Source organism: Megascapheus bottae, chromosome 26 (assembly GCF_031878675.1).
Source record: "Megascapheus bottae isolate mThoBot1 chromosome 26, mThoBot2.hap1, whole genome shotgun sequence".
NCBI classification, from domain to species: Eukaryota; Metazoa; Chordata; class Mammalia; order Rodentia; family Geomyidae; genus Megascapheus; species Megascapheus bottae.
In genome coordinates this window covers 11,152,171-11,179,108 of record NC_143534.1, presented here as the reverse complement: position 1 = coordinate 11,179,108, position 26,938 = coordinate 11,152,171, and the positions used below count along the sequence as shown (strand labels likewise).

The window sequence follows — 26,938 nt, the reverse complement described above, 5'->3', positions numbered from 1 at the left end:
TAGACCTCTAGTTGTCTATCCTTCCTGTCTTTACCAGAGTTAGTCAGTATGGACTTCCACATCTGGAGTTCAGAAGTTGAGAAGGAAATACACTTCAAAAAATTGAGTCAGGAGTGTTTGTTGGCTAGTTGTCCACTCTGCTTAATTGCCTTTCTAGAGACTTATGGAAATTTCTGTCTGATTTTGGTTATTCTCTGACTTAGTAATAATTCAGGTTATACTTGGTAAACAAATAATCTTGTGAAACTTAATGTACTTCATTCAGCATTTTTAGAGAGGCCAAGGTGTTTTTTTTTTCCTTTATATCTCAGGATGAAAAAAAATTCACAGGTGATTCATTTGCTTTTTAATTCTAAATGCTAGAGGAAGAACATATTGGAGTTTTGAAAAGGTGTACCTGCTGTACATGTGTGCACAGGCAGGAGAGGCAGATAATTATGGATTGTGTTCTGAATTCCAAAGTCTAGAAGTGCTTAAGTGAGGGAGTTTAGGGAAGTGAGAGGACTCTGGGTACCATGGAGGATAAGGTGGAAAACCTAAGGGTGTGTGTGTGTGTGTGTAGGCAGTGTGTATGTGTGGAAGGGGGTTACCTAAACTAAAGTAGATGAGGTCAAAGATGAATTTATTCTTTTTCTAAAACTTTCTGGCTGACTGACCTTGGGAGAATTGCTAATCTCCCTGAGCCTCAGCTAGTCTTCTTCCAGAAAGGACATAGGATTCCATTATGGAACTGTTGGGAGGGTAAGAAAGTCGGATCATGGGGCTTAAACAGTGTCTGGAATGCAGTGCTTTTGGTGTTAGCTAGTAGTAGGAGAAACATTTCTGTGGGTTATATGGGAAAAAGCCAGTAAGGCAGATGTAGAGCTACATAGCAAACTTCAAATTAAACAGCACATAACCAATTTAAACAGAGCACAAACCCAACTGGGGTGTGGGCATTGTAGGAAGTGGAATAGAAATTCATGTTTCCCACAACTAGTAAAAAATGTTTTTTTTATGCCATCACCAATATGTTACAAATAAACATGTGTATAGTCTTATATTTTCTCAGTATAAAGTTTATTGAGCTATTTCATAACTCTAACAAATAGATTTAGTCTATTGCAGGCATTGGAGACACAGTAGTGTATGAATCAGAAAACGCTGTGCCCCTGTGTAACTGTTTACAGAGAATATAATATAAGTTAAACTAACATAGCTTGGAGAGTAAGAGACAAACTTCTGACAGATGTCAGCAGTGGAGGAATTACATTAGCTAAGTGAAAGGGGGAGAGTGTTGGTTGATTTAAAGGATGAAAGATCAAGCAGAGGAAGGAAGAAGATCGGATGGGCATTGACTTGGGAGAAGCCTGCTCCAGATTAAAAGTGCTAGTGTGCAAGTGAGTCTGGCATGCTCTAGTGTGGCTCAAAGGCAAGGGATAAGGGAGGAGGATAAGGAAGCAAGCCTGGGGTCAGGTATGGAGTGGGTGTTCCTGCCTTGGCTTTGGAAAACCCATAGGAATGATTCCTAACAATTGCGTGGAAGAAAGTCAACTCTTGGTATGTGAAAGGACCTGTGTATGTGAAAGTTAACTCTGGGTTGTTTGTCTGCACACAACTATCAGTATCTGGATATCTTAGAGATGTGGCAATGGACAACGGAGCCAGGCAGGACCAGAGTTGGGCCTAGTGGTAGAGTGCCTCCCTAACATGCACGAAGATCAGGTTCTAGCCTTGAGCAAGCCCAAGGACAGTGCTCAAGCCCTGAGTTCAAGTGCCAGGACTTCCCCTGCCCAAAAAAAAGAACTAGAGTGTTCTACCATATTAGCACAGAGTTTTCTATATTTGCTTTTGAAAGCACTCCATCCAAAAATAGATGATTTGGCATATCTTTTCATTTGCTTTGCTAAATCCATTTTGGTTATTTACACAGTACCTTTTGTTTTGGAAAAGGATGGGAGAAGATGACATCCATGAATGTTGTAGGCACTTTCTCATTCAAAAGCCAGAGTTCATGTAATCCTACACTTTACTGTCATTGTTTATTGCCTTAAGCAAAATTCCTGGCATATTTGAGGCCTGGCCCCTGTTATTTCTGCCAGATTCTGCTAGCCACAACTGGTCCAGTCCCATCTCATACCACACCAGCAGTGCTTCATTCTGCTTTCGTTCTGTCCTGATAAAGACCTTGTTGGGAAAATAGTTTACTCCTGGTTGTTTCAGCACACTCCTGTTGCCTGGCCTGGCTTTGTCCAGCCTTTATGAAAGAATGGCACTTTGCCACCATTGTGTTGGTTTTGAATGAAGCCTGACAACCATACCCTATCTGACAAATGTTAGATACCTACCTCCCCTCCTTGAGTAAATAGACTGATAGGTGTTATATTACTCACACCTACTGTGCCTGCCAAATAAGTATTTCCTAAGGTCAATGGAAGGAGTGAATGGGATGGAGGTGCTTTTGAGGGTTGGAACAGTAGAAAGGAGGATAGAATAATTAAACCAACTCCTGGGGGTGGGGAGAGGGAAATGGGGACCATGACATGAGAAAAGATATCAGTGTATGTGAAGTAATGCACCTTCTATCTGGTGAATATAATGTAACCCTTCTATTAATTATAATAAAAAATATATGAAAAAAAGAAATCAACTCCTGACTCTGAATAGGTAAATTTGTATGGTTTGCATATGTACGTGTGTACGCGCGCATGCACAAGCATGCATGTGTGTATGTGGGGGGGGAGGAAGAGAGAAGGGGGGAAGCAGGGAGGGTGAGAGAGAGAGAATGAGGCATATAATACAGACCAGAGATATTGCTCCATCTAGCAATAGTAAGAGGTAGAGATCAGAAGGCAATGTGAACCCTACAAAGTTTTGGAAATGAATAAGTCTGTGTGGGAATTCTGGCTCTCAGGTTATTTGCTTCAGGAATTTAAGCAGATCTCTGAACCTCTGTAGCTCTCAGAACATAGTATTAGGTGCCAGCCCAAGGCAAATATTTTCTGGTTATTTCTAATCTGTAATTAGCTGATTGGTGGCAGAGCTGGATTTATGAAACGTTTTAAACTCTTCTCTAGTACTATTACTATTGACTCATTTCTTTCTTTATCAGCAAGAGAATGTGATAAGTTTTTGGTTTTTCCCTTAAATATTTTGCCCTATGGGGCCTTTAGGTGTTATGTTTTGGGTATCTAGGCCTGGAAAACTTCTTTAACTTGAAGTAGACTTTTGTTGAGCTTTTTAGAAGTTATGCAAATTGTTGATTGGGTATCAAGCATATTATTATTATTAATCTTGTCTTTTTCAGAGGCAAATGCTGTTAATTTTCAATAAGTGATTTATCTTGTCTGTCTAATTTGTATGGAAACTATTGAAACTGATTTTGAGAACTATTTTAAGAAATAGAATAAAAATAGTTTGTAGGCTTCCATCACATTAAGAGACTGTAAATAACTGTGAACAAATGGAATTATTGAAGTCCTCTTTGGTTTGTGTTCTCCATTCTCTTTCTCTTATACACAGATGGGGTGATTTCTCTAGCAGCTGGAGTAAAGGTAGTTTAAGATTCGAGGAGAAGCAACACTGGCTGTCATTTGTTCATGTCCTTCTTATTCATTAACATAACCAGTAGTCCTATTTGCTTGGAATGGGAACAGGAACTTTTATAATGGTGTTCTGATCATGGTAACAAGAATCATGAGAGGAGAAGCTGAAAGGGAATTGCTGGATGCTGAGTTCTTGGGTTGCCACAAGAGAACATTTATGACTTGGGTAACTTTAGGCAGAGCAGCTGAATTCTCAAAGAGCACCGGATATCATATTTCCTCGCATTAACTCCCTAGTCTGTTATTTTACTTAATTGTGATGGCTGCTGTAGGATTTAAACCCTTGGTGATCACTTGATATGTAACTTGACTGCATTATGATTAGATGGTAGCAGATTTGATTGAAATGCTACAGATTGCCAGAGTGAACAGCTTGATGGGGAAATATGTTGGGTTCTTGGTGCTTAAAGCCCAAATACCAGATGGTAAGGCCTTGAGAGCTTTAAGTTCAGTGTCCAGAGGTTGGAATTCTCACATACTTGTGGGCAAGGGGTAGAGGAGGTGACTCAGAGCGCTTTATTTTAAGAGAGACACAGTTTTACTTGATGATGGCGCTAACGAGTCAATAGGAGACTATTGCAGAAGTCCTGAAAGATCCTTAAAAGCATCAAGTTTCAATGAACATGATTCAGATTATGCAGCTTCTACATGATACAGATTGTGACCAATATGTCTTTTCCTCATAGTAAGGCAAGTGATTATTTCTTTAAGATCTCTTTAAAAAAATTTTTTTTTGGTCTGGGAGAGGGAATAATACTCTTGGGACTTGAACTCAAGGTCTGGGTGCGCTCTCCATGAGCTATTTGTTCAAAAGTAGAGTGATGCCACTTGAGTCAGAGCTCCATTTCTGGCTTTTTGGTGCTTAATTGGAGATAGAATTTCATAGACTTTCCTGCTCAGCTGGCTTCTTGAGTAGCTAGGCTTTACAAGTCTGAGCCATGGGTGCTTGGCAAAGGCTACTTTTAACTCTAGAATTAATTCAACTTTTCAAATCTTGATTTATTATGATTATTATAAAATAAATATTACTATTAAATAGATTGAATTTTTTTTTTTTTTGCTAGGCCTGGGCACTGTCCTTGGACTTTTGCAAGGCTAGAGCTCTACCATTTGAGCCACAGCACCACTTCCAGCTTTGTTGGTGTATGTGGTACTGAAGTCCTGAACCTGGGTCTTCATGTATCCCGTACTCCCAGCCCCTATTCAATAAATTAAATTTAATATTAGTATTAAATAAATCAAGGTTTAGTTAATGTTTATTATTTAATAAGATTATTATGAAATTTTATTTTGCAGTCCTGGGCTGGAATTTATAAGGCCCTATGTTAGCCATATCCCCAACCCTTGAATATTCTCTTATTTAGCACCTGATGCCCTTTTTGTAAGAATAGAGTTGTTTCAGACACTGTGCATGGACATTTAAATGTAGACTATTTGTTTTAGGCTTTCATTGTTCTCCTGTCCTTATTTGCCAACTATGTTAGCTGTGATTTAGCCCCTCTAATTTGGAAAGGCACCTTGTGCCTACTGTGTGCTCTGTGGCACATAGTCCAGGACTTTGGTATAGCCCCACGGACATCAGCATAGCCTCTGGACTTGGTGTGCTGTGTGAGGTGGGGTGACTAAGGGCATCTTAGTCTCAGAGAGCTTAGTAGTCTTGTTTTCTGTGACTGCAAGGCAGCCTGTGGGAAAAAGGCCAGGCCTGCCATCTTAGAACAACAGCCTCCACAGGGGGTGGAATTAATGTTCAGAGTTGAAGCAGAGAAGGTTAAAAGTTGATGTCAGTTACTTCCTTGTTCTGATACCCACACCCACTGCTAATGTGTTTATGTTTGAACTTTTGTCAGAACCCCCCTAGTTTAAAATGGAAGGTTTTGTGTAGATGGCAAAGTTAAGGCTGAAAGGACTTCCATTAGGATGTTTCCCATCTTTGTTATTTCCTATAGCTTTTGTTAGGAGACTGTGAGGACCAAAAGCTTGTAAGATATTGTCCTTGTTCTTGTTTTCCTTCCAGCTTTGGCGCTGAGGCCAGAGTAGCCAAACAAGGAGCCACATGAACCCTTTGCCAGAAGGTTGGTGTGCCTTAGAAAATTGTTAAATATAATATGTGTTGGTCTGTGAGGCTGCTGTGATAAACTTGCCATAGGCTGGGTGACTTAAACAAGTTATTCTCCCACAGTTCTGGAGGCTAGAAGTCCTAGATCAAGGTATAAGCTGCTTCAGTCCCTCACATAGATTCTCTTCCCACCTAGTTGCTGTCTTCCTGTGTCCTCACATGGTGCAGATGAGGTGTGAGGGAAGAACAGCAAGCTCTTGTATCTTTTCTTCCAATGAGGATAGTAATCCCCTTATAAGGGGATCCACCATGGATCCTTGATAAGCTTGGATTGCAATGGTACTGGGGATAACAGGTGCACGCCACCACATCCAGCTTTTTCTGTTGAGATGGGGGAGAGGGTCTCAAAACCATTTTTCCCCAGCTGAGAGTGTGGCCTAGTGATAGAGTGCTTGCCTAGCATGCATGAAGCCGTGGGTTCTATTCTTCCATACCACACACAGAAAAAGCTGGAAGTGGTGCTGTGGCTCAAGTGGTAGAGTGCTGGTTTTGAGAAAACCCAAGGATAGTGCCCAGGCCCCGAGTTCAAGCCCAGGACTGCCTCCTCTCCAAAACAAACCTTCTTTCCTAGAAGCTGGCCTTGACCACGTTCCTTCCCATTTTATCCCTCTGAGTAGTTAGGATTGATTACAAATGTGAGCCATTGAACCAGCCAAGTTCAAGATGCTGTGGGAACTGAAAAGAGTCCTTGTGATTTCAGCTATTTGTAGTTAGATGTAATTGGCACTTAAGCGTTTGTACTGATACAACTTGCCAGAGACACCCTTCTTTTTGACTTGTCTCTGAGCCTCCCTGTTTTCTATGCCCACTCCCCATGTGTCTATATCCCACTGTTACCGCTCACCTGCCATCTGCTGGGTGTCCTTGTGGTCTCTGGATGTCAGAGACCATGTCTTAGATCTTCAGGGGCTCATTCTTAGGAGGGACATGGTAGAGGTAAGAGTGCACAGTATGCTCTCTGGTTCTGGCCTGGCTGAACTTGTTTTATTCTTTCCTATCCTGCTTTCAGTGTTTGCCACAATCAAGTAGCACCTTGTTATTCACAGAAAGCCCATGAGATAGCCTGAAGAGAGAACTAAGTGGGAAAACAGATTATAATTAAAAGTACCTGGGCTGTGTAAATAGCTGATCTCAAGGGTTTAGTTAGAGACAGACAGTCCTCCAAAGACCTAGACCAAGACATGCGCCAAGACTTACACTAATTTCTCATTGTGAAAGTAGAAATTAAGGTTGCCCTGTTTTAACTGTATGAACTGTTTTGATCATACAGAAAAACACAATCATAGCCATTGTTTCTGGCATCAGGTCTCTGTTTTTCTTTGTAAGAATGAAAAGTGAAGCCGGGTGTGGTGGTTCACACTTGTAATCCCATCTACTCAGGAGGCTGAGATCTGAGGATTGCGATTCAAAGCCAGCATAGCACGAAAGTCCCCGAGACTCTTATCCCCAATTAACTACCAGAAAACTGGTAATGGTGCTGTGGCTCAAGTGGTAGAGTGCTAGCCTTGAGCTGAAGAACTCAAGGCAGCACCCAGGTCCAGAGCTCAAGTCCCAAGACTGACCAAAAAAAGCTTAGTGGTAGAGTGTTTGCCTTGTATTCATAAAGCAAAGCTCTGGGTTCTATTCCTTGGTACCACATACACAGAAATAGCTGGAAGTGGGGCTGTGGTTCTAGTAGTAGAGTGCTAGCATTGAGAAAGTTCTCAGATAATGCCCAGGCCCTGAGTTCAAGCCCCAGTACTAGCAAAATGAATGAATTGAATGAATGAATAGTGAAGTGTTCTAGATAATCATTTACTTTTGCTGAGTAAACTAGTAAGTTGCATGATTAGAAGTCAGAATGCGGTCCTTCCACGGGGTTTGGTGTATCTGGTTCACAGCATGGGACCACCATCATGGCTGAAATGTAGCCATCTGAAATGAAAAGTTAACAAACCGTAGGATGGAGAAGTCTTAAGATAGGATTTAGGCTTGGAAACCTGTTACTTTAGGTGATTTTTACTTGTGTTAGTTTTACCATTGCTATGACCAAAAAAATACCTAACAGAAAAAACTTGAAGGAGGAAAGGTTTTTGTTTGCAGTTTCAGAAGGTCCAGCTCATGGTTTCTTGGCTTTGTGTCTCTAGGCCTCTGGCCAGGTAGGACAGCATGGTGGAGGGAGCAGGGGGAAGTGGCCACTTACCTTCTGGTGGATGGGGACCAGTACAGCCTTCAAAGGCATCTCCCAGCTAGGTCTAACCTCCCAAAATAGCACCACCATTGGGAACCAAGAGCCTGTGGGAACATTTCCTATTCAGACCATAATGATAATCTATCCACATTACCAGCCACTTCCCAAGACAAAAGTGTGTCACATCTCATTAGTCAGGAGCTGCCAGGAACATCATGTGGTTGTGGGAAGTTGGCTTCATTGTGTGCACAGCAGGGTGGTGTGCCCAAAAACTTGTCTTGAGATAGCCAAGCTGGCTTGTTCCTTTGTCTGAAGGCAGGATTGGAGACACAGAGCCAGATCTTGGTGGGATGTACTCAGGAGCAGGTTCTACTCAGTGACTTTGTATCCTAACCCTTTTTATCTAAGCACTACAGATTGAAGTGAGATAGGAGTGGTCATTCAGTGAGCAAAGCTCCATGTCTGCCCATTCGAGTGGTGAAAATGTTGACTTGCCTCTTCAGTTTGGGGCCTTCCCCAGTTCTGTATGGGGTCGAGTGGGCGGTGCAGTGGATCATTTCTTCTCCGGTTGTCAGGGCAGCTAATTTTCATATTTGAACAGCATATTATTTAATTCTGTCCTGAATGCTGACGCCTAGGGAAGGGTATGGTTTGGTAGAAGAATGAGATGCCAGGCAGATACTAAGAGGTTCTCTGAAATGTGAATACTCCCTTTTTTCTTTTTAAACATTATAGTTGCTTAGGAATATCTTAAGCACACACACACACACACACACACACACACACACACACACACACAAAGCAGATCATAATGAATTTGTGCTATCTTAAATTTGTCAGGCTGATAGAGGCAGATGAAATTGTAGTGATGTTATAAATTGTAATAGATTCTTCAGGTTTGCCAAAGATAACTCCTAAGTTAATAGGAATAGAGAAAGTCAATGTGAAACAAGAGAGCAGTCAGAAGCCAGAGACTGTGGTAGAGGGAAGTGTGCACCAGAGTCATGCCTTCACCCCTTCCTCTCTGTGGGCTTCAGTTTCCTTTTCTGTAACAACTAAGAATTGAGCAAATAGTCTCAGAGTTGCAGCTCAGGTCTCTGTCATTAAGTCTTTGGAAGATAGCTTTTTTTTTTTTTAAACATGTTACTTTGACCAGATAAGCTTTGGTCAGGAATTTTATGGGAGTATTCTGATCTTGAAGACAGAAATGTTTGAGGGCTTTAAAAACTGGTCCAGCAGGAAGTTTCTTTTTCTGAGTTGTGTAGTTTCCTTCCTCTCAGGAATGATGGGGCCTAACTTACCTATCTTGGTTCATCCTTTGAATGACTGAGGTGTTTCCTTCTCAGAAAATAGCACTGTAAAAGTGCTAGGCAAGGCACTTTTTAGGCAGAAAGTTTCAGTGGACAGCTACAATGTGATAACTTTTTTTATTTTTTTGAGTGGGGGCACATTTGTATTCTGTGAATACAAAATAGCATAATACAGATATTGAAGCATTGTGTTATATGCAAATTTTGAACTAATGTACAACCTAAAAGTATAAAGGAATGAATCAAAAGTTGTTTAATTTCAAAAGCAGTAGACCAGGCGCTTGTAAAGTGTGTTTGTGGGACTGCCATGTGGCTGTTCCACTCTTGCAGGTGGCAGAAACACCTTCCAGTGTAGTTGGTATTGTGCTCCAGGCGTCGCAGTTGGGCACTAAAGTTGCCGCTAAAGGGGCTGGTGTTAAGTGCATATTTAGATCTAAGAACTTAAACAGCCTTCAAGGATGTCAAGAAGGTATTAAGTCAACAGGACTATTAATGGGAGCTAGTGACAGCATGCACAACCCCCTTCACCTAGTGATTTCCTGGTAGAAGTTGTAACTGTGAGGGAGGGGACTGGCTGATACTTGGCTCCATGCCTCTCAGAGGAAAGAGCTTCCAGACCTGAGAGTTAGGGAGAGGCACCATAGTGTGTTGCTTAGAGCACACACTCTGGAATGAGCTGCACAACATGCCCACTACTTTCGTAGACTTAGCTGAGTCCCTGACTTGGCTTAGTTCTTTTGACAAAAAGTAGCTCTCCTCTCTGCTAGCCCAGTGTGTTTTTTGTTTGTTTGTTTTAGGAACTTACAGATCACATTCCTTATTGCAATTCAAGAATAGCTTCTTTTTCTTGTAGTAAAGAAACAAATGACAGAAATTTCTTTTAAAAAGCATCAGCCACGGTCTGGGAGTTTGGCTTAGTGGTAGAGTAATTGCCTAGTATGCACAAAGACCTGGGTTCGATTCCTTAGTACCATATACATAGAAAAAGCCGGAAGTGGTGCCGTGGCTCAAGTGACATAGTTTTAACCTTGAGAAAGCCCAAGGACAGTGCTAAAGTGCTGAGCTCAAACCGAAGGACTAGCAAAAAAAAGCATCAGCCATTTTGAAAGCCAACTGTGCTCTATACCACGGAGTGACACTGCTAGACTGCAAAACACTCTTTATTGGTAGAACCAAAAGCCCTTAAACTTCACATTTACCATGAGACTTACTTTATATAGGTAAGGAAGAAACTTTTGAGTCTAAACTTAACATTAGTCATCTATCAAATGTTGGGTGACAAGTATAATTTGTCAGTTTAAGGCACTTTTAAGGCCAATGAGTTTGAAGTGATCAATTATTAATGAAATCCGTTAATTGGGCAGCATTTCAGTTCCTTAGAGGGCTATGTAGATAAATGTGCTGCATATTAATGAACTACTAATTATTTCATGGGGAATATTTATGCAAATTGGTGTTCTAATATTTATCTCCAGCCAGACAAATCTGAATTATTTTTCTATGGCCAAGGCCTCATTGCTCATGTATAGCAGTTAGTGGAACAGAGTCTTAGTGAGAACACTGTTGAGCCTTCTTATGTGTGAGGGAATGGAAGCTATGCAATCGGTAGTGAGAGAGCTCCTTGAAAGGTAACAGAAGGACAGGGAGTTTGCTTAAAGCATGGTCTTGCCCTCTGTTCTCAGCCCTTTCTGAGCAACTGAGGGGCCACCCTTCTAAGCTTGACCTGAGCAATAACTGGTAAATACGTGACTGAACTATTTCTGAGATAAGAAATAAGTAAGAGCCATTTCCTCTAAGAAAAGCTCAAATTTAATTTTTAATGAAAGTATTAGCGATGTTCTCTGGGGATATAAAGGAGGAGTACCCCAGGAATTGGCAAAGACTAAATGGAGCCATTTGGTACATTTGGTAGTCATTCAGAGTACCCATTTAGTACTAACACGACTAACACATTTGTATAAAGTGCTCACAATATGACAAGCAGAACAGAGCTGGGGAACACAGTACTGAGTAGAACCAGAGGTGTTGCAGGTCCCCTATGACTCAGCCAAAGGCACAGGAGGAGGTGGCCCCAACTTTCTACCAGGTCTGTAGCTATAAGTTGTTTTATGGCTGCTTTCAGCAGGAGAAATGAGCCAGAGCTGTGAGTGAGATGGGGCGTTTATCATCAATCTCCTCCCTTCTGCAGAGATTCTCATCCTGTCTTTGCAGGGAAACAAGTCAGATAGAAAGCTAGGTCTCAGGACAAAAGAGTGCCTAAGTGTTGAGTCATTGGCTACACAGGACTAGCCTATCAAGTCTCAGGAGTGGCTATAATTTGTGCAAAAGGAAACTTTGAGATCTCTGCAAGGAGATTTTCATGGATCTAGACGAAGCAGTTCAGAAGGGGCAATTCAGAAGAGGGGCAGAAATACGATTGTGTCTGGATTTTGTGTGTGGAGAGTGTTAGTGTTACAAGAATAGAAAACAGTTCCTGAGGTTCAATTCCTTGCCAGAGCAAGGCTATGCTACAGTTGGTTAAAGGACTTCCAGAAATTTTATTTACTTTTTAAACTGTCATATTCCTAGAATGTACCCCCAGTGCCAGGATCAAACTTAGGGCAGTGCTGGAGTGCTAAGTGAGCATTCCACCACTGGAGTCACACCAGTGTTTTATTTTCATGGTCTCTTTACATTTATTTGTCTTCAGACTTTTCTAAAATGCATTGAATATTCAACTTTGCCTCAGAATGGAATTATGTAGTTATTGCTTTCTTAGCTTTCACTTTGGCATTAATCATGCTGTAATTGTAGGAAATTTAGAAAATTCCCCTTTTGGGGCCGGGAGTTTGGCCTAGTGGTTAAAGTGCTTGCCTAGCATGCATGAAGACCTGGGTTTGATTCCTCGGTACCACATATATAGAAAAAAGCCGGAAGTGGTGCTGAGGCTCAAGTGGTAGAGCTCTAGCCTTGAGAAAGTCCAAGGACAGTGCTCAGGCCCTGAGCTCAAGCCCAGGACTGGCAAAAAAAAAAAAAAGAAAGAAAGAAAATTCCCCTTTTTAGAGAGGTCTTGGGCTTTGGAGATCTAGAGGAGTCAGGATGCATTTAGTGTCAGGAGTGATTTGCTAGTTTCCATGGAAAGTAACCTAGCTTTTCACTTGGTGACCGGCATCGTTGTTTTCTATTGGTCCATGGTGGCAGGAGCCTGGGTGTCCTGTTGGTACCCCACCCCTGGTGCTCTCGGAGCACCTGCTGAGGTCCTCCTCAGCTGGTGTACCTCTCTGAGGTCCTGCTTCCATCACTTTCCTGCCTGTGGGGTCTATGAGCAGAATTTTGTTAAATGTGCATGTAAGTGCACTAGTAACAAAATCTTTGTGTCTGATGTCAGTGGCATGTGATGTAGAAGTGTGAACTCTTAGTGTACATTATTTTAGGACATTTTGCTACTTTCCCAGTTGAGGCTTACCTTAAAATGTCTCATTGAGCATTATATAAACCGTATCTGTAAAAAGGTCTTCCTGGCTCTCCGTTTTGTCTTCTGTGGAGTTCTACAAACTGGTGCTTTTCTTTCTTTCTTTGTTTCTTCTTTCTTCTTTCTTTCTTTTCCTTCAGATCCACAAAGAATGTGGGAAGTTAATTAATTGTGAACATTGGGTTTATTTTGTGTTTGAAGAGTTAAATTGAGATGTTTTTCAGATCATTATATCTATGTAATTACTTTTTGCTTGGATCCTTATACTAGATAATTTAGAAAACTCCTAAGAGGAAGGCCGTCAGTGTCACAGGTATGATTGTAGCATGGGACTGGGAATTCCTGAGGCTTTTCAGGCTTTGGCAAGTTCAGACTGCTGGCTCTAGTCGGCTTGGTTTTGCTTTGTTCATCAGAAATTTTCTTTTATTCCCTCTGCTTCCTCCTGTTCCCTCTGTCACCTTTTTGTGTGTCCAGATTGGAAAAATGAATGAGAGGCCACAATGTGGCTCATTTGTTAAATTTCTTTGTCTAACAAATAGACGGATTAGCATAGAGCTGTACTGTTTTTAGCTGATGCATTAGGAAAGACTTAGATTAGGTGAATAAATTTGTTGAAGCTATTTAGCTGCTGCCTGCAGGTACTGAATGTGGTAGATGTGTTCCATCAGTATTTTTTTTATCTTTACAACTCTGCAAGAATGGTACAACTAATCTCTAGTTAGGAAATCAAGACTCGATTTAAGGAATTGGTACAAAGTCATGTAAGTCATGTAAGTGTTGGGTGGCCTAAGTAGGATTCTGTCTTGGAAGAATGGCCCTCAACCTGATGCTCTTTACAATTGTACTGTGAAACTTCTCATGGGCTACACAAAGTCCAAGATGGATGAAAAATTTTAAAGTATAGCAGCAACCAAATGATGCAGCATCTAACAGCAACTGGATGATGATTGTTAATAACTGTTTAAAGTGAACTGCATTAAAATCTAACGTACATTACCTACGGAAAAGGACATGCAGAGGACATGTCAAGGAAGTATTAACTGATGACTTTTCAGTGTGAACACCCTTGTGTAACTAGAACCTTTGCCAGGAAATAGAATTCTGTATCTTGGGGCTCCCCACCACTTCTCTGCCTTCCCCCTCTCAGTTTCCTTGCTGTTATCCTGACAGCTAACAGCAAAGGGTGGTTTGGCTGTCATGCACGTAGAATTACCTAAGAGGTAATTGAGTCTGGCTTCTTTGGATCACCATTATATTCAGCCATGTGAAATTCAGCCATGTGGTTGTTCGTTGTTTTCATTCATGTGTTCTCATTGTTATACTGTTCCATTGTATCGGTGTGCTCTGATGGATTTATCCATCCCACTGTTCTTCCAATACCTTTTTGATAGGCAGAGGGAATCACTTTATTAAAGTAAGTTCTGCCATCCATTATACCAGTCCAGAAGCTTAATAAGAGTTCCCAGTGGCAAGTTCAAGCCAGCCAGTGACAAGTTCAAATCCTGGTCATATCCTTCAGTGGCTATGTGACTTGAGGCACCAGTAATATTGTTACTTAGTGTTACTCATTGTCAACAGCACTACCACCAACAGGGTTTTATTATGTTCTAGGCACTACATTTTGTGTACATTTCTTGTTTATTCTTTATACAACCCTTGAGTTTTGTTTTATTTTATTTTTTTTTAAACTGGTGGCTACTTTCTGAAGGTCACACTTACAGAAAAGGAGGAAAGTGGAGTGTCACATTTGGAGACCACAGGGAAGAGTACTCCCGTCTGGGCCTGGCTGGGTGAGGCTTGAGTGGTAGGACTAGGACATTAGGCAGACATCTGGTGACTGCTGAGTGAATTCCTTTCATATCTAAATGGTACATGTACTTTTGGACAGTGTTGAGGGTAGGTGTGGCATGGCTGCTCTTTGCCATCCTGAGAAATGGACTTGGCATTCTGCCTGTGGACACCCAGGTCTTTGTGGCACCATCGCCACCTGCTGGTTATCTTGCCTTACCCAACCATCTTATCTTGGATATTGGCATGCGTTCTGACTTGTAGATGTTTCATGCTGTCATCACTCCTTCCTCCTTTCCCATCTTCTAAATCTAAAGTATATGCTTTATTTTAGAAATATATTTCTGGAGGAAAAAAGTGATGAGAAAATGAATTTTCTATTTTCCCAAGAGCGTCACCATTTGGCATTTGTACAGCGGACATTGGGAACAAATTTGTTGAGATTTAGTTGTTTCAAATGAGCCACTAGGGATTAGCAGGGTCAGGGTCTCCTGTAACAGTAGTGGAATTTGGCAGGGTATAGAAAAAAATAACAGTTTTACAATGGTGTGGACGGCTTTTCTAGGCCGTTTCATAGCAGGCCTTTGTGGTTTCAGAGATCTTATAAGCATTTGTCAGATGCCTTTGGGTACCAGATGAAGTCACTGTTCCTGGCCAAGACTGAATTTTTAGGTTCATTCGAAGGCCAAGCAGGTCAATAATTTGTCAGATGAAGACAAGGCCCTCATCTGGGAATTTGGGAGAAATTCTTGTCTTTATTTGCTGCCTGTCTGGAAATTCTGGGTGCAGACAGACACTGCTCTAGTACTAAGAAGTGCCTGATTTTTTGTCAGGCTGACAAACATAAGCCTGAGGTTTGCCAGTCTTGAGCATCTTGGATTTTTCAGGATCTTGCCAGTGGTTTCAAGAATCTCTTACAGCCAGCCCAGGAAAGAGATTGTCAGGAAGAATGCTTGGAATCCTTTACCATTCTACCAATTGTAGCAGTTAAAAAGTTTGTTTGCATAAACTGGGTATAGTATACCTGAAAGTTTCACTGAAACATGCCTGTTTTAAACAATTCAAGTACTACTGCTTCTTGATAGAATTACTATGTAAGTAAACATGAAAATTAGCATTAAATTCTGATTAGTAAATCTCATATGATTAGGTTTTAGATTTTATCTGTTTGGTTTAACAACAGGCAAGTACAATGTAGTAATGTGGAAATATGGAGCCAGAATAGTAGGATGCGGAAACTGTTGTAGGAGATGTCTGGTCAGCAGCTCAGCTGTAAGTTGTGCCCATCTCTGAAAAGCAGCTAATATGGACACAGAGTTGGGCCCAGAATAAATTAGCTGAAAGGTAGAAAAACGTACAAAAGCAAAGACTCCAAATGTTTACATTGTAGATGGGATTTTCTGATATCTTGTGTCAGTCAAGTTTAGTGATGTCTTCCATCTGCTGGATAACAGAAAGTTCAGACAGAATTCGCATCACACTGCCTTTTCAGTGCATACTGTTAGTACATGTTTAAAATGTAAATTCTTCATTCAGTTGCTTAAAATCTCAGAGGGTTCTGCTCTCACTCACAGCTGGCACAGCATACAAAGGCTGTTTTCTTGCTACACTCTTGTCCTCTATCTGGAGCCATTCAAAACTTGGTAGTGTGCTATGCTTATAGTGTGATCCAGAGACTTTTCTGTATATATCACAAAGTTTTTAAAACAACCAAATGTTAACAGTGAGGATGTCTTTGGCTCATTTTTTAAAGCCCAGAGAGTTTAATTATAATTGGAAAATTAGAAGTTTCAGGGAAAGTTTGGCTGGATGTGTAAGGACGTGTGAGACTTGTTTTTGCAGAGATCCAAGGAGAAAGTAGAAAGAAGAACAGCATGCCACCTGGCAAAGGATGACTGGTAGAGGAAGGCAGACAAGAAGAGCAGGCACAGGGTGCAGTTGGGTAAAGGTGCCAGTCATGGCTCCAGGGCAGAACCCACTAAGAAGTGGCCATACCTAGGCCCCAGCTCCTATACCATCAGGCACTGTGCGCACAGTTAAGAGAGTATTTGCTGCAGGTGGATTCCCTTCTGTGATCTGCTGCTGCAGGGGTTGCCAGGTCCATATAAACTAAGTTCAGCACACTGAACTCATTGTGGGCTTCAGGCTATGATGAGGCCCAACTGTAGCAGTGCTGCAGGGCAAGCCAGTGACAATGAAGACCCCTGGAGCTCATGCCTGGTGCTCCAGGGCCTTGCCTTTCCAGGAGGCACAGTTCACTCCATAATATTTCTGAGAGACTTAAGTCACAGCCTGTCTGTCTTCCCACTTGTAGTACTGCCTTCCTGACCTACACCTTCTGTTACCTGGAGTGTGTTAAGAAGGCTGCCCTGCCCTACCTTCCTGCAATCCATTCTAAAGCCTCCCGATTGTAACTTTGACCTTGGAAAATATTATGCTGTTGATTTGGCGTCATGGAGATTATCAGTGGTTTGGAGCGGAGGAATGGATCCTTTTATGGAAGCCTGTAGCTTCCTTTGCCTACTGATTAACCAGAATGGAGAAACTGCTGTTGGTTCTGTAGGCTTCTGCAGAGGTGTGTCCTGTCTGATACACTGGCAGTTTCAGCCAAGAGCTCAGTTGTCAAGTGGCGTGTGCTAAAGTGAGACTGGCTGTGATGGGTTCCTTCACTCACTATTGGCAAGGTGGGTATTTCTGCATTTGCTTGAGCTTGCTGATGCTTTAAACATTTAATAATATTTTATCATTAAATGATGCAGGTGCAACTCTTCTATTTTAGTTGACTAATCCTTTAGATTTTTGTTCTCTTTATTTTCCTATTCTCTTTTCTATTTTATTGTCATATTACTTTTCAAAACATACCTGCCATAAAAATGCTAGCAGTTACAGTTTGATGGGCAATTTTGAAATCAGAGGACATGGACATGATCCTTAAATTTAAATTAGGCCACCAGCAAAATAATGAGCACAGTACGTAAACTTTGTTTCTTCAACTTACTCTCGGTGAAGTAAAGATAGTTCTTCATTCATAGGGCTGTCACTGGAGTCCAGAGTGGTCTGAACCCACGTGTGTTGTGTCTAGAGCATGGTCAGTGGCTGTTACTCACTTCAGTTTCTGATCAGATGTCCTGGCATCCAGCCGAGTCCCGGGGTAGTCCAGCAGTTCAGAAAACATCATCAGTGACTTTGAACTGACTCCTTCGTTGATTGTAGCTGACTTCCGCTTCACGTGCTTCTTGATTTAAGTTGAAAACTGTGGGATGTGTGTGTGTGTGTGTGTGTGTGTGTGTGTGTGTGTGTTTTCCTAGTGTCTACCCCCACCCGCCCTGTGCTAGAGACATACATGTTCTGCCCCTCTGCTCCTTTCACACCTCCTTTCACGTGGTAGTGAGTAATCCACCCTCCCAGGTGTGTGCTCAGTGGAAGTAAAGGTGGAAGCAGTCTTAGTCTCGGGCCTAGGAGTTTGTTCAAAGAGGAGGATAAGCTCCTCTTTCATCCTGGTACAGAGTGAATGTGGTCAGCATTGATGCAGTTGGAGATGGGCCTGGCAAGGTTGTGGATTTAGGACTGGGGAAGAAAGTGATCCTCAAGCTTATGGAAAATAGACAGATGAGTGTGCTTATCCTGTATCAGGATGTCTTTTATGGTGGATATCCATCTGCTCTGCTTTTGGGACTGTTGGGGAAGGAGCAGTGCTTTCCCATACCTTCCACTGGGTCATGCTTTCAGTGGTCCCTGTATTCCGATCACTGCTACTTCAGTGGGCATGGAATTTCTACAGAGTTGGAAATTGTGTACTGTGGACTTGTAGGAATGGTCTGACATCTAGTGTGCTGTAGTCAGACAGACTCGTTTTCTTTCTGGAAGTTGAAGGCACCAGGCTGGGACAGGGAAGCAGAAATAGCCTGGTAACTGTCATAAAATATTTTCCAGGTTTGCCTTAAGGGAAGGGGAGCCACAGAGAGGTTGCTCATGTTTGGCTGCTAGTCCCAGTCTCCAGCCTGCTGCTCAAGTTGGCCCTACTCTTCTCCAGGTCCCTCTGGTATTGTCTAGTTCATGAAATGGGACTTGTATTAATGCATATCCAGGATGTGTATGCTGCTCAGATAGCTATAGGGGGAGTCTAAGCAATAAGGACACACACACACACACACACACTATAACAGAGTGGACGATTGGCAGTGTGGCAGGAAGGAGTCTGGGGATAGAAAGACTAAGGCAGTTGGTCTGAGCACTCCAGCTCTAGTCATCTACTCTCTGTCTGCCCCTTATAGAAGGCTCCTACTGCAAGACTCCCTCCTTCATTCTAGTGCCTGGGGATAGAGCAGTGCTTACATGGGTAATTAGAAGTGCAGGCTGTCAGGGGTTCGGGCTTCTGTAAGAAGGTGTCTTCTGCACAGGGCCTGCACTGTGAGTAAAGGAGACATGCCCAGGACAGGTGCTGCATCATACTCAGCTCTGGAAGCCTGTGATGACTCATTTGCTAAGGCTGAAGGAAGCAGTTAAGGCCCCATGTTGGTGACCTGCTGCTCCCAGGAAGAATGCCATAGAGATGCAGTGGGCAGGAAACATCCTGTATGAGTAGTCTTAAGGTGTGAAAGGAAGTGACTGGCGTGTCATGATGCATGGCTCTACTTTAGTTCTTTCTTCTGTGCTTCCCAGATCCTATATGAAAACGTGGGAGGACTCCCAGTGATGTCCCTGAATTGGGCCCAGGATGACCTAGTGTGCCAAGACCCAGAGAGCTCTGGGGGCCTTGGATTGTGAGAGAGATCTTGGCAGAAAAGATGGCAAATGAACATTTCTCCTCTTTCTGTTTCAGAAGGGCCACTCAAAGACACTGACCCTAAGGAATTGCATCTCATTTCAAAAAGCATCATGGCAGAGCCAGACTACATAGAAGATGACAATCCTGAACTAATTAGGCCCCAGAAACTGATCAATCCTGTCAAAACTTCCCGGAATCATCAAGACCTCCACAGAGAACTCCTGATGAATCAAAAAAGGTACAGTGGATTATAAAACATACGTTTCCTTAATGATTTTTCAAGATGACTAGCTTTAATTTCAATTCTCTTCACAAAGGCTTTTGTTTCTTGACTGTGTCTTATGCCCTTGAGCCAGATGGTCCCTCCATGAAACACAGCCCCTGAAGGTGCAGCTACTTCTAGTGGTTTCCCAATGACCCCTTTTAACATGTATGCATGCTATAGAACTGCTTAATGATAGAAGACAATGTCCTCTATCCTTAATATAATAGAATATTGCTTGAGTCTAAAAAATCTCTGGTTTTCCCTTACATTTGGGGGGAATGTAAAATGTAAATGTAAATGTTCCTAAATTAAGAATTTGTAAGTGGCAGGGAAAAGTCTTCAGTGCCATACTAAGCTTTGTTTAAGAATGTTCCTCCTCCTTCTCCTACTCCTCCTGTTCCTACTCCTCCTCTTTTTCTTTAAAATAATCTTTTAAATTATTACCATTACTGTTGGCATTGATTATTTTAGAAGGGAGAAAATATTTGCCCTGCTTCTTTTTTAAAAAAATCTATTTGATTTATTGTGCATGACTACTTTTGTTTGTTTAGCCAGTGTCATTAAAGCAATATTGGGACAGAGTTGACTGGGAAAACTGAAGATATGAAGTTACTTTATTAAGAATTAGTAGGCTTTGTTTACAACTTTTCAGATCTCATGGGATTACACATCATTCATCTACCAACTTTTTGCTAGGCCAAAGGGGAAAGATCTTCCGTTAAATCCAAAGAAAGAGAATGCAAAACAAGTTAAAAGTTGGGGTAGACTTTTGGAGCCTTTCTGCAGCTTGCAGAGCGAAGGTCATGTGTCCATGTAAAGCTTGCTCTGTGTTAATCTCAGTTCCCACCCCTCTCTTTCCCTCACCCTTTATCTAATGTCAGTACTATGCTATTTCTCTAAGCTGCCTTGGATCTTCTATCTTCTTTTTAGGTCTGTATCTTAGACTGGGAGCGCAGCCTAGTGGTACAGCCTAGCATGCTGTGGCTCAAGTGGCAGGGTGCTAGTCTTGAGCAAAAAAGTGTCCAAGGAGAGTGTTCAGGCTCTGAGTTCAAGCCCCAGGACTGGCAAAAAAAAAAAAGTATGTGTGTGTGTGTGTGTGTATATATATATATATATATATATATATATATATATATATATATATATGATTTTCTTCTTTGGGTTTTCTTGAACTCAGGTTGGTTGCAAGGTAGTAATGCACACTGAATTATGGGAAGATAGAGAAGATGAAAACACAGGGTGACACTTTATAACTGTAGGAAAGAAAATGGCTTTCATGACATCACACTTCCTTCATATGACTGAAAACCAGTGCGTGACAATAGCCACTCTGCTGTGGAGGTCTCTCCCACCTGATGATCTTGCACCAAAATGCACCCATCATTTCCCAGGCAGGATGTCTTTTAAACTCCGTTAGGAATGTAGATATTTCTGTTTTGCTTTAGACACAAGAAGAACATATCCGTATTTTCTCTTCTCTATAGTATGACAAAGTCAGGCAGAAACTAATTAGAATTACTCATAACGCAGACTTGAGATCAGTTTAATTAACGGTAATCCAGCAGCACCCTGTGGTGTTGGGAGGAGAGGGGAGTAGATCACAATCCTGTGAGCCAGAGGTAGAGACTCAGATTTACCAACAATTCCTGGGTCAAGGAGTCAGTGCTCTTGGAGGCAGGCATGTACTTAAGAGAATTGCCATAATAATGTCTCTCAATCATTTATTTAGTTTAAAATTTTAATTATTCTGGGAATAAAAAGAAATATAGGATTATGGCAGCTTGTAGATGTCAGAACTGATTGAAACTACTGTTTTCATGTAGGAGATAAGCTTGTGGTTAGCTTAGGAAGCCTCTAGGAACAGATTGGCAAGTGCTTTGCTTTCCCATTCAGCATAGGAAGCTAAGTGGTCTGGGTGATCACATGCTGACTGAATGGCGATGACTTCTTGACTGGCCTCAGCACAGGGTATTTATCATAAAATACTGACCCATTTAAACCCATTGGTATTTTGGGATGGAGTATGCATTTAATGTGTCATACATCAAAGTTTGTTCAGTGGCTTTTGAATAACCCAGCTGAATTTAATAGTAGTTGAAGTTAATTTTGCCACTGAAATATTAGAAAAGTGCCTGAAATTTAAATTATTCAGGTAACTAAATTCTTAATCCTTAATTTTTAGTCCCTTAATTCCATCTACATTTTCATAGAGGGGCCTTTTAATAGTTATGAAGCTGAGAAAGTCTTTGTTCACATTATTTAAAAACAAATTTTCCTATGGTCAATAATACTACTCACCAAATACAGTTCTTATGAGCATCTTTTATTGGGGTAAGTGAAGATCTAATATCTAGAATATTCTGCCTGTACCTTTGTACCTATATATACTCTAGATAACCATGAGCAAACTAGTTAAATCGTAAAAGTGGCCTGCTTCCTTGTTTTATGAAAAATTTGGCCAAGTTTAATACTACTTTAACCCTAAGTTCTGCTAGTAAAAATTGGGGAAAGTAGAGACAAATGTTAGATGTTCTTATGAGAGATGGGATATGCTGATGGTTTTCACTCCTTGAACAACTTTGAAAATATTTATTTTTCCATTGGATACATTAATTTTTATTCTTTTTTTGCCAGTCCTGGGCTTGAGCTCAGGGCCTGACCACTGTCCTTGGACTTTCTCAAGGCTAGAGCTCTACCATTTTAGCCACAGCACCACTTCCGGCTTTTATCTATGTACGTGGTGCCAAGGAATGGAACCCGGGTCTTCGTGCATGCTAGGCAAGCACTCTACTGCTAGATCAAACTCCTGGCCCTCTTTTTTAAAGATTTTATTAACATTGATTTTTACATCATATTTCGAATGTCATGTTTAAAAAACAAGTATTCAAGAAGGGAATCTTTACATACAATCACTGGCACATAGATTTTAGAACAAATAAAATTAAGCTGAGTCTTTGTATGTCATAGATACAGAAAATATTTATTGTGATTTTTTTGTTTTATTTTGTTTTTGGTGTCAGTAATGGGACTTGAACTCCAGGTTTGGGTGCATCCCTCAGCTCTTTTGATCAAGGCTAGTTGGTACTCTACCACTTGAACCATAGCTACACTTCTGGCTTTTTGTGGTTAATTGGAGATAAGAATTTCATGGACTTTCTACCTTGGTGGGCTTCAAACCATGATCCTCAGATCTCAGCTTCCTGAGTAGCTAGAGTTGCCAGAACTACAAAAAAATTCTGTATCACCCAGGAAGTGAGAAGTTAAGGATTCGTTTGCCATTGTAATGTGTGACCTTGAAAAGGGTTGAGAAAGGTGTATGCACTTCATAGATCCACTGCACCCATTGTCAAGAATTGTTAGTTAACAGTTACTCAACTGATTGCTAGTCAGTCAAAGGAGTTGATTAGCATAGTTAGAAGCTGACATTGTGTATATTGTATTGTACACTGTAAGAGTCACCATACATTTCTAGAATTTTCTAAGTCTTTGGAAGGTATTCACATACCTTCCTCTTTGCTGGTGGGTTTCTGAACACTGCCCAGTAACCATTAATATTGCAGGAGGCTCACAGGCTTGCAGTTTCATATAACCACATTTCTACTCATGAGCCAAGTGTCCTAGGTTATTACTAATATTTCTTATCATTGTTTATACTTTTCTTTTTTTTGGCAGAGGTCTTGCTCCTCAGAATAAGCCAGAGTTGCAGAAGGTGATGGAAAAGAGAAAACGAGACCAAGTAATAAAGCAGAAGGAAGAAGCAGCACAGAAGAAGAAATCAGACTTGGAGCTAGAACTGTTAAAGAGGCAGCAGAAGTTGGAGCAGGTAGGGGCTATGGGAAGCAATGGAGGAAGCCCATGGGGTGGGTGGGGTTTCCCAGACATGACAGATGGAAAAGCATATAAGCTGAAAGAAACATGGCAGCAGGTGGCATAAATTGCATTCACAGCAGAGGTTGAGAATTCTACTGAGGATCTAACATAAGGCTGATAGCCGAAAAAATGTGAATGAGTTCACACAGCTACACTCAGACTCCACAGAAACTGTACTGACTTTGAGATTTGCTTTATATTTTTGTCATCTCTGGGTGTTGTGTGTGATAAAGCACAACAAATGCCTTCTTCTCTGCAGTATTAAACACAAAGGCATATATCAATCCAATTCCCTCCTTCCCTCCCTCCCTCCCTCCTTCCCTCCCTCCTTCCCTCTCCCTCCCCCTCCCCCTTCCTTCTTTTTTTGGTAAGTGAGGAAGCACTCCATCGGAAGATGGGAGTGTTTTGAAGTTTCTCAGTTTGTAAATAACTTTCCTGTTTTTGAAATTCATTTAGCTTGAACTTGAGAAGCAGAAATTGCAAGAAGAACAAGAAAATGCCCCCGAGTTTGTGAAGGTGAAAGGCAATCTCAGGAGGACAGGCCAGGAGGTGGCCCAAGCCCAGGAGTCTTAGGCGGCTCAGAGACCTGGCATGTCCCCACGTCACCGCGAGAGCTAGGTCTTGTTGCTTCCTCAGCTCTCACTTCAGGGCCAGGGCCCCACGCGAGAACCCAGCCAGCTGAGAATCTCAACTGTCTAAAGGACTTGGTTGGATCTTCCTACAATCTGGTTGGATAACATATATGACAGGTATAGAACCCATTGGCCAAATAAAGGACATCCCGACCAGTACATAAGTTGGAATAATGGACCCATGTTCAGAGACCTTAAGATGAAATAAAACAAAAAAGAAACAGAAAAAAGGAAGTGGACACTGGAATAAATTCTTGAAAGTTGCAATGTTTGGTTTTCTTTCCAATCCAAGTTTAGTGGGGTGCTGAGCCTTGTTTCTTTAAAAAGTTAAGGAAAACCTGTGTAATTCTTCCGGTTATCTATTAGAGAATTTAGACTGCATACACATGCATTGACTCTGTTGCATCCAATATTTGTAAATTTATTGGGAGAAATTTGAAAATTTTCTAGCTTGATTTATCCTTTGACCCACGTTAGAATTAAAAGCAGTGGATATTAATGTTAATGTTGAGCACAGTCACTAGGTTTGTTGGCACTAAAATTTGGAAATGGGGTAAGAAAGTTTAAAAACATGGCATCATCCAGTTTGATCTTGTTTTAATTGCTTTTGGTCTCTGTAAGTATTCGCTGGATAATGGCATTCCACATCTTAAGAAGGTACATGAGAGATTAGTCTATCTGTGGCTTTCACAACCTATAGGTTTTCTGTTCAGTTTTATTTTTTAGTTTCTTGCTGAGCTATTCCTTTGAGATGGACGAATTCTTCAGTCTTACAGAATGGAATGATTCTGTACAACCCAGCATTGTCAAAAGGAGAGAGTCCAGAATCTACTCATCTCTGAGAGCAGGGTAGGGGTAATTCCCATTAAGCGTTGGTGATGAGGACTTCTAGGTATTTTAATGTGAAACAAAGATCTGTCTGGAGGAGGCCTTATTGGAAAGATTTATAGTATTTGTGCTTTTGGAATATCACTAGAATCCTGACTTTGAAAAGTTCTAATTAATGATTGCGTATCTCTTGCTCTTCGTTCATTTGAAGAAAGCCAATTTTATCTCCTGAAGGGGATGCTATTGTAAGGATTATGTTGATGACTACTACAGTGCATCTCAGGAAAAGCTGAGGGCAGGTTGGGGCAGCTTTGCCTCCTTTTGCTAGCTAGCACCACATGCAGAGACACCCACGCGACAAGTAACAGCAGAGTTCTCATGCATGATGAATTTTCACATTGCTGGTGTGGAACAATGTGGATTTAGTGTGTTTTAAAGAAAATTCAACCAGTCGTTTTAGCATTGGAGCCTCCTTGTAATTCCTTTCAGGATGCCTAGAAAGCTGGATTTAAAGCTTCAGGATTCTTAATTAGCAGAATAAACATGATCTTTCCATGGGAATGCTTTAGTCTGGTAGCTGACAGGCCCATATTCAGTCCAGATGTGATTACAAGATAGAATCAAATGGCTGGGAACTCACTCTGAGTTAGAGAAACATGTTAGCTGTTTATACCCAATGTGGATTGTCTCAGCAGCAAGTATTATCTGAATAAACTGAGATGCTTATGATAAATTGTTGCTCCATCCTAGCTTGCTTTCAAAGATTTAGATGGTCACTGTTTTGTTCTCAGTCTTTCTTTGGAGAGAAGAAAGTGCTGTCACTGAGTTGAAAGAGCCTCTCTGCACATGCTAAGTATGAGTGGACTAACAATGTTGTTTGTAAAGTGAGCTTGGGGTTGGCTCCTGCCTTTTGATCTAAATGTATATTATTAGATCTTGAGATCTGTTCTCCAAGCAATTTTACCACTTGACAGAATTCTTAAAGGTTTTCTCAGGGTCCTCAAATGAATTTGATTCTGCTCACTCAACACTGGGAAAAATTAACAACAACAAAAATATATTTCACACTCAGATCTGCAGGATTACTTATAGTTAGAACTACAAGTTCTGACCCAAACAATACTTGTGAATAGCGTGAAGTGATGGTTTATGCACAATAGTAGGATGGAGTAGATAGGAAAGTTCTCTGGAGTTGTCTGAGCAGCTGGTAAGGAGCCTGAGTTTACAAAAGCAGTCACCTGTCTTCTCATACCTAACACTGTCCAGTCCAAACCCTGTGAACATCTGAGCAGTCTCCAGCTTTGAGCCACATTTTGTCAAAACTGGCTCCATTTTTCCACTCTGTGGTTTTCTTAAAATAGTTCAGTGTTTTATAGTCTCCTGGTAGTAAAGTAGTGTTGCTTTCTAAGCTGTAACAGTTGACTTTATTCTTCTACTCCAAGAAATCTTGACTTGCTTGAGTGTATATATTATATATAAAGGGAGCCTTAATGGATTTGTTTTCATAATTTAATATTTTTTGTATTTGCTCTTGTATAATTGTTTTTAATGGAAAGTATTACAGAATCAAGGGTGGAATTCTTAGAACCAAAGTTATTCTTAATAAAAATCACCACATGTTGGACCATGCCTCCATGTTTGTCTGATGTGTTTAAGGTGGACTGTCTGGAACTGGAAGGGGCTATGCTCAGTTCGAAGGTTGGAAGGTGATTCCAGAGTCTCCCTTGGTTGATTGTCCTTTTTCACAGCCTCCCTCTGCCCCCCCCCCCCAAAAAAAAAAACAATCAAAAAGGACTGAGGCATGACACAGTGGTAGAGCACCTGCTTGGGCTCTGAGTTCCATGCTTAAAAGTAAAAAGTAAAAGTGTTTGTATGTATGCACACACTTAGTTTTCTGCCTACATCTGTCAATGTCATGGGTATATACTTAACACCTCCTCCCCTTCCAACTCTGTGCCTCATTCTTCTAACCCTGCCCCTTTCTGTATTCACAGCTTCTTTGCCAGCTTTCTCTAACTCCTCTCACCTTACTGAGCTTTTTTTTCTTTTTTGTAATGCTCAAGTTTGAACCTTAGGATCTTGTACTTGCTAATCTAGCACTCAACTGCCTGAACCACACCCAACCTTGAAACTGGAGTCTTTTTGCCAAGGGTTTA

The 26,938-nt window shown here is 41.3% G+C and overlaps 1 protein-coding gene across 7 annotated transcripts in view; it reads left to right on the top strand.

The window, feature by feature from the left end:
- Window positions 1-26,411, top strand: part of Fam107b (family with sequence similarity 107 member B) — a 167,585-nt gene extending 141,174 nt beyond the window's left edge. For 5 of the 7 annotated variants that reach the window (XM_090318932.1, XM_090318927.1, XM_090318925.1 and 2 more), the window contains 3 exons: window positions 19,242-19,425; window positions 23,125-23,275; window positions 23,779-26,411. In XM_090318932.1, the coding sequence (XP_090175058.1) occupies window positions 19,242-19,425; window positions 23,125-23,275; window positions 23,779-23,895 (452 nt within the window). In that variant the 3' untranslated portion in view covers window positions 23,896-26,411. Of the gene's footprint in view, window positions 1-5,634; window positions 5,657-17,049; window positions 17,104-19,241; window positions 19,426-23,124; window positions 23,276-23,778 lie in introns of those variants that run through there. The other 2 variants (XM_090318929.1, XM_090318931.1) reach the window with 2 other exon arrangements.
- The last annotated feature ends 527 nt before the right edge of the window (window positions 26,412-26,938 follow it).